This window comes from Passer domesticus, chromosome 27 (genome assembly GCF_036417665.1).
Source record: "Passer domesticus isolate bPasDom1 chromosome 27, bPasDom1.hap1, whole genome shotgun sequence".
In the NCBI taxonomy this organism is placed as follows: domain Eukaryota; kingdom Metazoa; phylum Chordata; class Aves; order Passeriformes; family Passeridae; genus Passer; species Passer domesticus.
This window is the reverse complement of record NC_087500.1, coordinates 3,661,825-3,672,352: the sequence shown is the minus strand read 5'-3', so window position 1 is coordinate 3,672,352 and position 10,528 is coordinate 3,661,825. Positions and strand designations below refer to the sequence as shown.

General features: G+C 63.9%; 2 protein-coding genes across 5 annotated transcripts; one reads left to right on the top strand and one right to left on the bottom strand.

Annotated features, from left to right (window-relative positions):
• Positions 1 to 1,590: 1,590 nt before the first annotated feature.
• On the top strand, positions 1,591 to 2,774 carry LOC135286901 (gastrin/cholecystokinin-like peptide). Its single transcript, XM_064400135.1, has 3 exons — positions 1,591 to 1,819; positions 2,269 to 2,480; positions 2,587 to 2,774. Exons 1-3 carry the CDS (start codon positions 1,614 to 1,616, stop codon positions 2,709 to 2,711), a joined length of 543 nt encoding a protein of 180 aa, XP_064256205.1. The 5' UTR covers positions 1,591 to 1,613; the 3' UTR covers positions 2,712 to 2,774.
• A 461-nt stretch (positions 2,775 to 3,235) lies between these two features.
• On the bottom strand, positions 3,236 to 10,300 carry HAP1 (huntingtin associated protein 1). Of its 4 annotated transcripts, none has more exons than XM_064399952.1 (15): positions 10,058 to 10,300; positions 8,257 to 8,333; positions 8,029 to 8,145; positions 7,831 to 7,931; positions 7,549 to 7,657; positions 7,346 to 7,424; positions 7,131 to 7,261; positions 6,982 to 7,056; positions 6,763 to 6,897; positions 6,616 to 6,683; positions 6,371 to 6,538; positions 5,807 to 6,123; positions 5,500 to 5,718; positions 4,981 to 5,083; positions 3,236 to 4,248 (listed from the first exon to the last, which is right to left on the bottom strand). In XM_064399952.1, exons 1-15 carry the CDS (start codon positions 10,152 to 10,154, stop codon positions 3,852 to 3,854), a joined length of 2,193 nt encoding a protein of 730 aa, XP_064256022.1. In that variant the 5' UTR covers positions 10,155 to 10,300; the 3' UTR covers positions 3,236 to 3,851. The 4 variants fall into 4 exon arrangements, with proteins under 4 accessions (XP_064256022.1, XP_064256020.1, XP_064256021.1 ...); XM_064399950.1 differs by having other exon boundaries at positions 6,760 to 6,897; positions 10,058 to 10,298; XM_064399951.1 differs by having other exon boundaries at positions 5,807 to 6,120; positions 6,760 to 6,897; positions 10,058 to 10,297.
• Between the last annotated feature and the right edge of the window lie 228 nt (positions 10,301 to 10,528).

Here is a 10,528-nt window from a genome sequence, read left to right as displayed (position 1 = left end):
GAGCCAGAGCTGCTGGATCTGCTCTGGGCTCTGTGACTGGTGAGGGGCCTCACAGACACAGCCCCCAGCCCCGGGCACAGAGCCCTGGGCAGCCCTGGCACAGCATGTTATAAACGTGCACACGCCTGGGTGTGGGTACAGACACAGACACACATGGGAGAATGCACATATGTACACACACAGGCTTCTGTATGCACATATGTACGTGTGCATGTGTGTTTGTACAGATATATGCACATATATTGCTATTTGTAAGTGTAGATATGTGTGTATGTCTATGCATGTGTGTATAAATGTGCACACATTTAGATATATGTGTGCAAATATACATATATATATATACACATATATACATATATACACATATATACACATATATACACATATAAAAATACATATACACATATATATACATATATACACATATATACATATATATATACATATATATACACATATATACACACATATATATACATAATCCCAGAATAATTTAAGTTAGGAACTCCAAAAATCATGGAGTCCAGTATGTGTGTGTGTATATATTTGTGAATACTTGTATATACACATGTATATAGACATGTGCATATAAACATATGCATATATGTATATGTGTATTTATGTAAGCATTCATATATATACATATATCTGTGTTTCCATACATACATGCATATATATATATACACACATATATATATACATATATATATTAACTATATATCTAAATATATAAATAGAAATATAGAAATATATAGAGATATATATGTGCATGTATGTGTGGATACATATATCCATGCTATATATATGTCATGCTATTCCTTATGCATGTCATATATGTCATGCTGTTCCTTGTGCATGCATCCCCACCCTCCATCACTCCATGATGTACAGCTACCTCATGCAGTCATCCACATAAACACACCCATGTGCACACGTGTGTCCATGCCTGTAGCTGTGACTCTGTGTCCATGTGCACATATGGATACCTGGGTGTATTTACATGGATTCCTCAGCTATGTTGTCTATTAGAGATGTATGCATATATATCTGTCTTTTACACTGTATAAATCCTATATATTACACTGTATTATTTATGTGTGGCTGTGTGGATCTGTCTGTGTCTGTGTGTCTGTCCCTGTCCGTGTGTCTGTCTCTATCTGTGTGTCTGCCCCTGTGTGTCTGTCCCTGTCCGTGTGTCTGTGTGGCTGTATGGATCTGTCCCTGTGTGTCTATCCCTGTCTGTGTGTCTGTGTCTGTGTGTCTGTCCCTGTCCGTGTGTCTGTGAGCACACACCAATGCCCGAGGCCCCCCCGGCCTGGCTGGGTGTGTGTGTGTCTGTGTGTCTGTCCCTGTCCGTGTGTCTGTGTCTGTGTGTCTGTCCCTGTCCGTGTGTCTGTGAGCACGCACTGATGCCCGAGGCCCCCCCGGCCTGGCTGGGTGTGTGTCTGTCCCTGTCCGTGTGTCTGTGAGCACACACCGATGCCCCCCCGGCCTGGCTGGGTGTGTGTGTGTGTGTCTGTCCCTGTCCGTGTGTCTGTGAGCACACACCGATGCCCCCCCGGCCTGGCTGGGTGTGTGTCTGTCCCTGTCCGTGTGTCTGTGAGCACGCACCGATGCCCCCCCGGCCTGGCTGGGTGTGTGTGTGTCCGCCCTGGGGCGTGGCAGCCCCGGCAGCGCCTTTAAAAGCAGGGCTGAGCTGGGCTGATCTGGGAGAGAGAAACCCACCAGGACACCCAGGACACCCCCGGGACCCCCGCCAGGACACCCTCAGGACACCCACAGGACCCCCAGGACACCCTCAGAGCCTCAGAACCCACAGGTGAGTCTCACAGGGCTCTGGCACTGCCTGCAGGTGACCTGGGGAGAGAGAGGGATGGAGAAAACCCGAGCAGCAGATGGGAGGGACAGAGCAGCTCAGAGAGCCACTGAGAGGAGCAGAGGGGACCTGGGGACCTCTTCCTGGAGGAGAAGCTCCCCAGCTGCTGGAGTTCAGGGAGGAGCTGGGTGATGCTTTAGTTTTCAGCATCCTTGCAAGGAGCCAGGAGTGGGACTTGATCCTTATGGATCCTGCCTTGACTCTGTTTCTGGGGGAATTGGGGTTACCAGCCAGGAGAGAGGGATGGAAAAGACTTGGGGAGAAGGTGAAAGGGATGGAGGGGACTTAGGGAGGGACAGAGGAGACTGTGAACTGCCCATGGGCTGGGGCTGAGTGCTCACCACAGGCTGAGCAGGTCCCAGTTTGGGAGCTGCAGCTGCCCCCCCGTTCAGTGTCCCCACAGCCATGAAGGTGACGCTGTGCCTCGGGCTCGTCCTCGCCCTCGCCGTGGCCTCCTGCCTGTGCCGGCCACCAGCAGAGCCAGCAGCTGCCCCGGGGGACCCCCAGCAGCCCCTCCCCAGCCTGGCCCGCCGGGACTGGCCCCAGTACCTGTCCCAGGAGCAGCAGCACCTCCTGTCCCAGTTCCTGCCCCACGTCCTCACAGGTACCGGCAGCTCAGGGTGGGCAGCCCTGGGGGGCACAGCCTGGCCCCCGTGAGGGGATCAAATTCCAGCAATTTCCAGCTCTAACTGCTGTCTTTGCCCTGGCAGAGCTGAACAAGCACAAGGCCTTTGTGCATGAGGATGAGGGGATGGAGGCTTTGCACGACCACTTCTACCCCGACTGGATGGACTTTGGGCGCCGCAGTGCTGAGGATGAGGCTGGGGCTGCGTAGCTCTGGGCTGCACTGGCTGGGCAGGGCACTGCCACGCTCCGTGCCTGCCCTTTCCTCAATAAAAATCTGGCACCACGGCCTCTGCACTCCTGCGTGTGCTGGGGAGAGCCTGGGAGGGTGGGCAGAGGGATTTGCCCCCAGCTCCAGAGGGCAGAGGGATTTTCCCCCAGCTTCAGAGGGGATTTGGCCCCAGCTGTAGAGGGCAGAAGGATTTTGCCCCCAGTCCCAGAAAGCAGAAGGGATTTGCCCCCAGCCCCAGAGGGATTAGCCCCCAGCCTCAGAGGGCAGAAGGGATTTGTCCCCAGCCCCAGAGGACAGAAGGGATTTACCCCCAGCCCCAGAGGAATTTGTCCCCAGCCCCAAAGGGCAGAGGGGATTTGCCCCCAGCCCCAGAGGGATTTGTCCCCAGCCCCAAAAGGCAGAAGGGATTTGCCCCCAGCCCCAGAGGGATGCGCAGGACAGAGACTGAACAGGGCACAGCAGCACACACAGAACGTGGCAGCAGACACAGCACACAGCAGCTGCTCTGTGAATTCACATTTATTTCCAGTGCATGGGGCACAGCTTGGAGGGAGGGAGACAGCTGGGGGGAGCAGCAGATGCACCCCCAGAAACACCCCAAGCTGTGGGTGCTGCTACTATTGCTACTGAGTGAGCAGGAAAGAGCTAAACCACCATTCCCTTGTAAAGCCAGCCAGCCCAGGTGCTGGCCAGGGGCCCAGCCCAGGGTGCAGGGCTCTCCCCCTGGCCCCAGCAGGGTGCCCCAGGACACACCTGAGCCCAGACTGGGATTCACCCTCCCTGCAGCATCTGGACAGCCCCAAACGGGCCGAGCTGCCCCTCGCTCTGCAGCCAGGCTCAGCAGAAGCAGGAACAGTTTTTATTGCCAGAAACTGGCTCCTGTGAAGGGTCCACACTCCCCCAGCAGGGACAGGGTCAGCCAGCAGCCCCTGTACCCCCCATACCTGGGGAGCAGTGCCAAGTTCTGTCCTTGCAGATGGGGCAAAGCCCCCCATGCTGGTGCCAGGACCTGGGGCAGCACCAGGAGCTGAGGCTGGAGCTTGTCCTGTCTCCATTTCCCCATGGATGGGTGAGGAAGAGGATGTGTCTCACCCAGAGCCCGGGGGCTCTGCAGCAGTGTCACTTCTGGGTGCCCCAGGCCCCTCTGAGCCCTGGCTGGGCACAGGGTGTCCCTCCTCTGGCCACCACCTTGTCCAGCCCCAGGCGCTGCAGCTTCTCCACCAGGTTCCAGCTGAAGGTGCTGCTCCTGCCTGGGGGTCCCCGCTGCCCCCCGGGCACAGGGGGCACAGGGGGCTCGGGGTGCTGAGGGTGCTGGGAGTGCAGTGAGGGGGCCCACCGTGATGCAGTCCTTGGTGCCAAGTGGGGATCTCGCCCCAGCAGGAGCCTGAAGAGTCCCGGGGGGGTGCTCGGGGGTCCAGGGCCAAGAGCCAGCGTGGGGGGAGTCAGTTCTGGTGGGGGGCTGCTGGGGCTCAGCCCCTCAAAGGGCCCACAAGAAGGCACGACGGCATGATACAGACTGGAGGGGAAGAGAGAGCAGAGGGGGATGCTGCTGAGGGGGCCAGGCAGGGCTGCAGGCAGAGCAGGACCCCCCTTCTTCACCTAAAGAGCCTTGGGCTGTAGGAGACCCCCTGAATTCACAGGGGAGTGCTGGGGGCTGCTCCTCAGCAGCCAGGAGAGACTGGGGCACAGTCACTGCTCCACCAGCAATTTCCAGACACCAGGGTTTTGTCTAGCCCCTTAGGGGGCCTCATTAGGGCTAATCACCGGTGCTCGTTAATGAAGGGACAGCCCGGCAGCCGGCTGCGAAAAGTTCCTGGCTGCTGCCCAAGTGTGGAGGGAGGAAAGCTGTGTCGGTTCCCCAGAGTGCCAGGAGCACTCGCTGCTCCCCTGCCCGAGGAAGGCTCTCCATCCATCCATCCATCCATCCATCCATCCATCCATCGGGGTGCTGCATGCAGAGGAGGGGGCTGCCCCCAGCCCCGGGCACACAGACACCCCCAGCAGCCAGATTTGGGGAGATTTCCAGTGCTGGCACCTCTCAGAGCATCAGGGGCTGCAGGTGGCCCCCGGCTTGCCACGTCCTCGAGCTGCAGGGAGCCAGGCGGGGGTGAGGAGGAGGAGGAGGAGGAGGAGGAGGAGGAGGAGGAGGAGGAGGAGGAGGAGGAGGAGGAGGAGGAGGAGGAGGAGGAGGAGGAGGAGGAGGAGGCTCGGGGCAGGCAGCGCAGGCGGCAGGGGCCACGCGCCTTACCTGGGAGTCACCGTGGTGATGGCGGTGGTGGGGTGGAGGATGTGGCAGGTGGTGATGGTGAAGGTAGACGGGGTCTGGGGGAGGTTGTTAACAGAGAGGAACACTGGAAGGGACAGGAGACAAGGGGTCAGGACACAGGCGGAGGGCAGGCGGGACGGCCAAAGCTGGGCTGGAGGCTCCTGGCACAGGGCACAGATTCAGCAGCAACTGCGTCTGGTGCCTGCACAGAGGGGGCACCAGCACAGGTGGGGCCAGGAGATGCCGTCTGTGCCAGACCGGCCCCTTCCAGGCAGCGGGGGGACAGCAGGGGCTCGGCAGGGGGATGGCTCGGGCTCATCCCGCCGGGGCAGAGCGGTGCCTGTGCAGCTGCAGGCCGAGCATCCCCCTGGGGACAGCGGGGTGGCAGGGACAGGCTGCTGCGAGAGGGGAGAGCACAGGGGGAGGCGAGAGCCGGCCGAGACAGGAGGGCAGGGGCACCCCGGGAGCTGTGTCCCCTCTGTCCCCTCACCCCCCGCTCACCCCTGGGGTGCTCCTTGGCTTTGGCGGGTGTTGAGGTAGGGAGCAGCTGGAAGGAGCTGGCGTCCACATCATCCTCCTCCAGGTCATTGAGGCTGTAGACCTCCTCCAGGTCGATGTCCAGCTGCCTGAAGTCTTTGGTGAGCACCCCGGGACGGGGCACCAGGATCCCACCCAGGTTGGGCTGTGCCAGCTGCTGCCAGTGGTGGAGTGTCACAGAGCCTGGGGGCAGGACACAGCCGGGGGGAGCTCAGGTGGGGGTGTTGGACCCTCAAAGCACCCGCAGCTCTGCATCCCCTCTGCCCCTCACCTTCCAGAGGCTTCACAATCTGCAGTTTGTCGGGTAAGTAGGTGAGGGAGCCCAGCGAGAAGCCGGAGCCGGCGGTGAGCTCCGAGCCCCCCGAGCAGTTGGTCCCGGTGGAAACAACGCTGCCCTCGGGGGTGAGGAAGCCGCTGGAGCTGTCCCCATCTCTGAGCCGCCAGAGCTTGCGTTCCCTCTCGGCCTCGAAGAAGGAGCGCTCCCCGGAGCCGTGGCTCTGCTGCCGCGCCGAGAGCCGCTGCACCGCCGCCTCCAGGTCCTGCCGGCCCGGGGCTGCCCGGCGCTCCTCACCGAGCCCCTCGGCCCTGCTGGGGGGCACGGCGTTGGGGCTGCAGCCCTACCGTGCACCCCAGGCTGTGCTGGGCCCCAGCCAGACCCTGCCCTCCCTGCCCCAGGCTGCTTCCAGCATCTCACAGCAGCTCAGCTCCGTGCAGGAGCCGTCCCACCTGCCCCATTACCCCTCACCTGCCCCATTCCCCCCCACTTTCCCCGTTCCCCCCCCACCTGCCCCGTTCCCCCTCACCCTGCCCCGTTCCCCCCCACCCCAGCACTCACTGGGCATCCTCCGAGCCGGAGCAGTTGGTGTGGGGGGTGCTGGCCCCCCCAGAGTGGGCAGTGGACAACTGCTTGGAGCCCGGAACGTGGTGGGGAGACTCAGAGCAGGACTTGGCTTTGCCTGCCTGGTTCACGGCCTTCACGGTCTCGAAGACGCGCTGGTAGCTCCTGCGGGCAGGAAGCAGCTCGGGGTGAGTCGGACCCCGCCCCAGGGCACGGCACCAGCCCCCCATGGCAGCACCCACTTGTAGTCCGAGGAGGAGCTGTCCGTCCTCTTCCTCATCATGCCCTTGATCTCGGCCGCCAGCGAGTCCTGGGGACAGGGGTGGGCAGTGTCAGTGCCGGGGGGACAGCGGGGTCACCCCCGTGCCGCCCGGCCCCCCGCTCACCACGGGCAGGAGGCTGGCAGCGCTGTAGCGGCTCACGGTGCTGTTGGGCAGGCTGCGGCTCCGCAGGCTCTTCACCTCCTCCCGGGCCTCCTGCAGCATCCCGCCGCACTCCGCGTACTTCTCCTGCAGATCCCGCAGCTGCGAGGACACCGAGGGAGCTGGAGCGCGGCCCCGGGGCAGGACCCGCCCCGGGGGGACACCCGCGGCCCGCCCCGGGCTCACCTCCAGCCGCAGCTGCTGCTGCACCTCCCGGGCCGCGCTCAGGTGCTGCTGGAGCTCCTCCACCTCGGAGCCGTACTGCGGGCAGGAGCGGCGGGTCAGGGCGCTGTGCCCGCACCCCCGTCCCCCCGGCACGGGCAGGGGACCCTCACCGTGCGACACTTGTGCTGCAGGTCCGCCACCTGCGCCAGCAGCTGCGTGATCTCCTCCTGCTGCCGCGCCGCGTCCTCCGCCCTGTGCGCCAGCTCCTCCGACAGCTGAACGACCTGCTGGCTCGCTTCGGCTGCGGGGGGACAGGGTCACCACCGGGCACGACCCCCAGCCCTCTCAGCAGGGCAGTGCCCGCAGAGCCCCGAGCCCCACGTACAGAACTGCTCCACGCAGTCGATCATCAGCTGCTGCTCCTGGTCCTCGTACTGGCAGGTCTCGGTGGCGATGTTGGTGGCCTGGGGGAGAGGGTTGGGGGCTGAGCGTGACAGGCAGGACCTCCTGTCTCCCTGAGGGGTGTTTCCCAGAGAGAGCAGGGCACGGGTGGGCACTGAGGGGCACCCAGCAGCTGGCTCTGCTCACCTCCATGCGGAGCTTCTGGTTCTCCTCCTCCAGGCACCGCAGTTTCTGCTGCAGGGTGTCGTACTGGAAGTACTGCTGCAAGGACAGCGAGGACTCGTGCCTGCGCAGCCTGGGGACAGCAGGGACGGCCTGAGCAGCGCAGGCAGGGTGGGGCTGCCCACTCTGACCCCTGCCCGCTTCCCAAGCTCCGTGGGGTTGGACCCACGGCCACCAGGGGAGGGAAGGGATGTGGCCAGTGCTGCCCTAGGGATGGTGAGTGGCAGGACAGGGACTCCCACTCACGGTGTGGAGGTGGTGGTGGCGGGCTCGCTCTCCTCCGTGGTGGTGGTGTAGAAGTGGAGAAGGTCATCCCGCATGGACACCTCGTGGCGCAGCTGCGCGATCTGGAGAGAACAAAGTGCTTCAGGACACGGCCAAGGGGGCCACAGCCGCCCCCAGGGGGGCACACAGGGGGCCAAGGCTGTGCCCTGGAGCTGTTACCTCCTCTTTGGCCAATTCCAGCTGCTCCTCCAGGAGCTCATTGCGCTCGGTCAGGCTCCGGTTCTGCTTCAGCAGGGACTGCCCGATGCGCGCTGCTAACTCCAGGTCCCGCTCTTTCTGCAAGAGGCAGCTCTGCCTCAGCTGGGACTCGTCCCTTCCCCAGTGCTCACCCACCCCTGTGTCCCCAGGGTCCCAGCAGCCCTCACACGGGTGGGATCTCCAACGCACCTCATCCAGCAGGTTGGTGACGGCGTCAATATCGTGGTAGGTCTTCGTGATCCTGGCCACCCGCTCAGCACACAGGACTGGGGAGAGGGCCAGAAGGTGAACCCCCACACTGTGGGAGCACTGACCCAGGGGTTCAGCACTGTCCCCCCAAGGCTGCCCCAGGCTGCTCTCCAAAAAGGACCTTTTGTCTGCTGGGTGGCACCTCACGCAGTGCCAGGCAGGGATCCCCACAGCTGGGACAGCATCATGGGAAACGGGGGGCTCACACCTCACCCCCAACCCTGCCCGCACCTTGGGGTGGCAAGAAAAATGCTGGGTGTCCCCTTGCTGACCCCACGACCTCAGCACGGGCACAGTGCCAGCCCCACTGCAGGACTCACGGACAGAAAAGGGGGACAGGGAGGGGCAGCAGCAGAGACGGGATCGGAGGCGACATCCCCAGCAAGAAAGCAAGCTGGAGCTCCGGTATAAATAGCCGTGGGTGGCACCGAGCCGAGCCGGGCTCACGGGCGGCGTCCCCTCCAATCTGTCCCAGCCCCCTCCCCCAGATCCCCCTCTGCCCTAGTTTCTCTCAGGGGGAGGGGATGCTGCCCGCACCCCCCGGTGCCCCTGCAGCTGCACAGCGCTCACAGCCCCCGAGGCAGCTGCCCAGGGCGTCAATCCGGGCCCCAGCCACAGCTCTGCCTCCCCCGCTGCTCCCTGGGTCTCTGGCAGGGAGAGGAGGCGCAAACACGGGGCCGTGGGTCCCCCCGGTGCGGATCCACGCACCCAGGCGGCGGCGCTGGAGCCGTGCGGCCGGAGGGAGCCGGGGGCAGCCGCGGAGCCCCGAGCCCTGCCCGCACCCCAGACCCTGCTTCCAGCCCGGGACCTGCCTGTACCCACACCCTGCCCACGGCACGCAGCACTCCCGATGCCCTTTCTGCTGCTCTGCTGCCCCGAGGGCGTGTGCCTCAGTTTCCCCTGGCAGAGCAGCGCCGGCTGCGCTCAGGGCCCCCACCCGCGTCCCCAGGCACAGCCACCCCCCCAAGTCGCGCAGACGAAGTGGGTTAACGGGGAAGCTCAGCCACACAAATCCCATTAGGCGTCCCCAGCTGGGGTTGTGTAATGGTGAGCGCGTTGTCATGGCGATGCCCCCACTCGCCACCCCGGTCCCGTCCGCTCCTCGCTGCCCCGGGAGCTGCCCCACGCCCCGGAGGGCACGTACCCCAAACACGGCCGTGGGCAGAAGGGCCAGCCCCAGCCGCAGCCTCACCCCCCTCTCCGCGGGGGTCCCCAACCGCACCTCGTCAGGCCCCTGAGCCATTAATTAGAAATAATTAGAGCATGAGCATCGTTACGGTTGGAGCGAGCGGCTGGCCCGGGGAGAGGGGGCTGCAGCAGCAGCAGCACGTAAACATCCACCCACGGGCCCGGTGCGGCGGGGAGCGGGAGGGCAGCCCCCCGTTCCCACGGCAGGAGGGACCCTTCCCCACGGGCACACGCAGGGCCCCTCTCCCCGTCCCTCCCGGCGTGGGGACAGGTCTCCTTGGGGTCGGGGTGACCCTGGGGGTCCCCAGGGGATGGGGGGGCGGCAGCCCCGAGGCAGAGGGCGGCGAGGGAGCCCGGGAGTGAGGGACGCACAGGTGGGGAGCGCACGGCAGCTCCCGAGCGAAGACCCCGGCCCCGACCGCTCCGGACCAGCCCCGGCCCCGGGGAGACCCCGGTCAAAGCCGCTCCGGACCAGCCCCGGGGGGAGCCCAGCCCTGCCGCATCCCCATCTCCATCTTCATCCGAGGGTTGGGACCACCCTCGCCGCCCTCACCTTCCTCCAGCTCCCGGGCGATGGGGTCCGCGCCGCCGCCGCGCTCCGCGTTCCCGTTCAGCTCATCGTAGGCGGCGGGGCTGCTCCAGATCTCCATCGCGCCGAGCCCACCCGGCCGTGCCCACCCGGCCGTGCCCAGCCCAGCCCCGCCGCGCTGAGCGGAGCCGCTGCGGCCGCTCCCGCCCCTATTTATAGGATCGCCCCGGCCCCCGCACCTGCCCGGCGCATCCCCCGGCGGCGGGGCCGGGACGGGGGCGGAGCCGCTCGGGAGCAGAGCGGGGGCGATGCGGGGGTCGGGGGAGCCCATTCCCCCCCGTTTTCCAGGGACACGGTCCCCATCAGGCACCCTAGGACTGGGCTCCTTGTGGGGAGCCCACCAGGACAGTCCTGCTCAGCCCCGGGGGCTGGTGCAGGTGTCCCACCTCATACCCGGGGAGCCTGGGCACATCAGACACCCGCGGGTGGTGATGG

Bases quoted from the DNA above. Each gene is read 5' to 3' on its own strand.
- LOC135286901 (XM_064400135.1), top strand. From the start codon at position 1,614: ATGCCCCCCCGGCCTGGCTGGGTGTGTGTGTGTCCGCCCTGGGGCGTG. The intron at 1,820-2,268 runs GTGAGTCTCACA...CCCCCCGTTCAG, and splicing joins CAGAGCCTCAGAACCCACAG to TGTCCCCACAGCCATGAAGG. The intron at 2,481-2,586 runs GTACCGGCAGCT...TTGCCCTGGCAG, and splicing joins CCTGCCCCACGTCCTCACAG to AGCTGAACAAGCACAAGGCC.
- HAP1 (XM_064399950.1), bottom strand. From the start codon at position 10,154: ATGGAGATCTGGAGCAGCCCCGCCGCCTACGATGAGCTGAACGGGAAC. The intron at 8,146-8,256 runs GTGCGTTGGAGA...TGCCTCTTGCAG, and splicing joins TCACCAACCTGCTGGATGAG to AAAGAGCGGGACCTGGAGTT. The intron at 4,249-4,980 runs GTAAGGCGCGTG...CTTCCCCTCCAG, and splicing joins ATCACCACGGTGACTCCCAG to TCTGTATCATGCCGTCGTGC.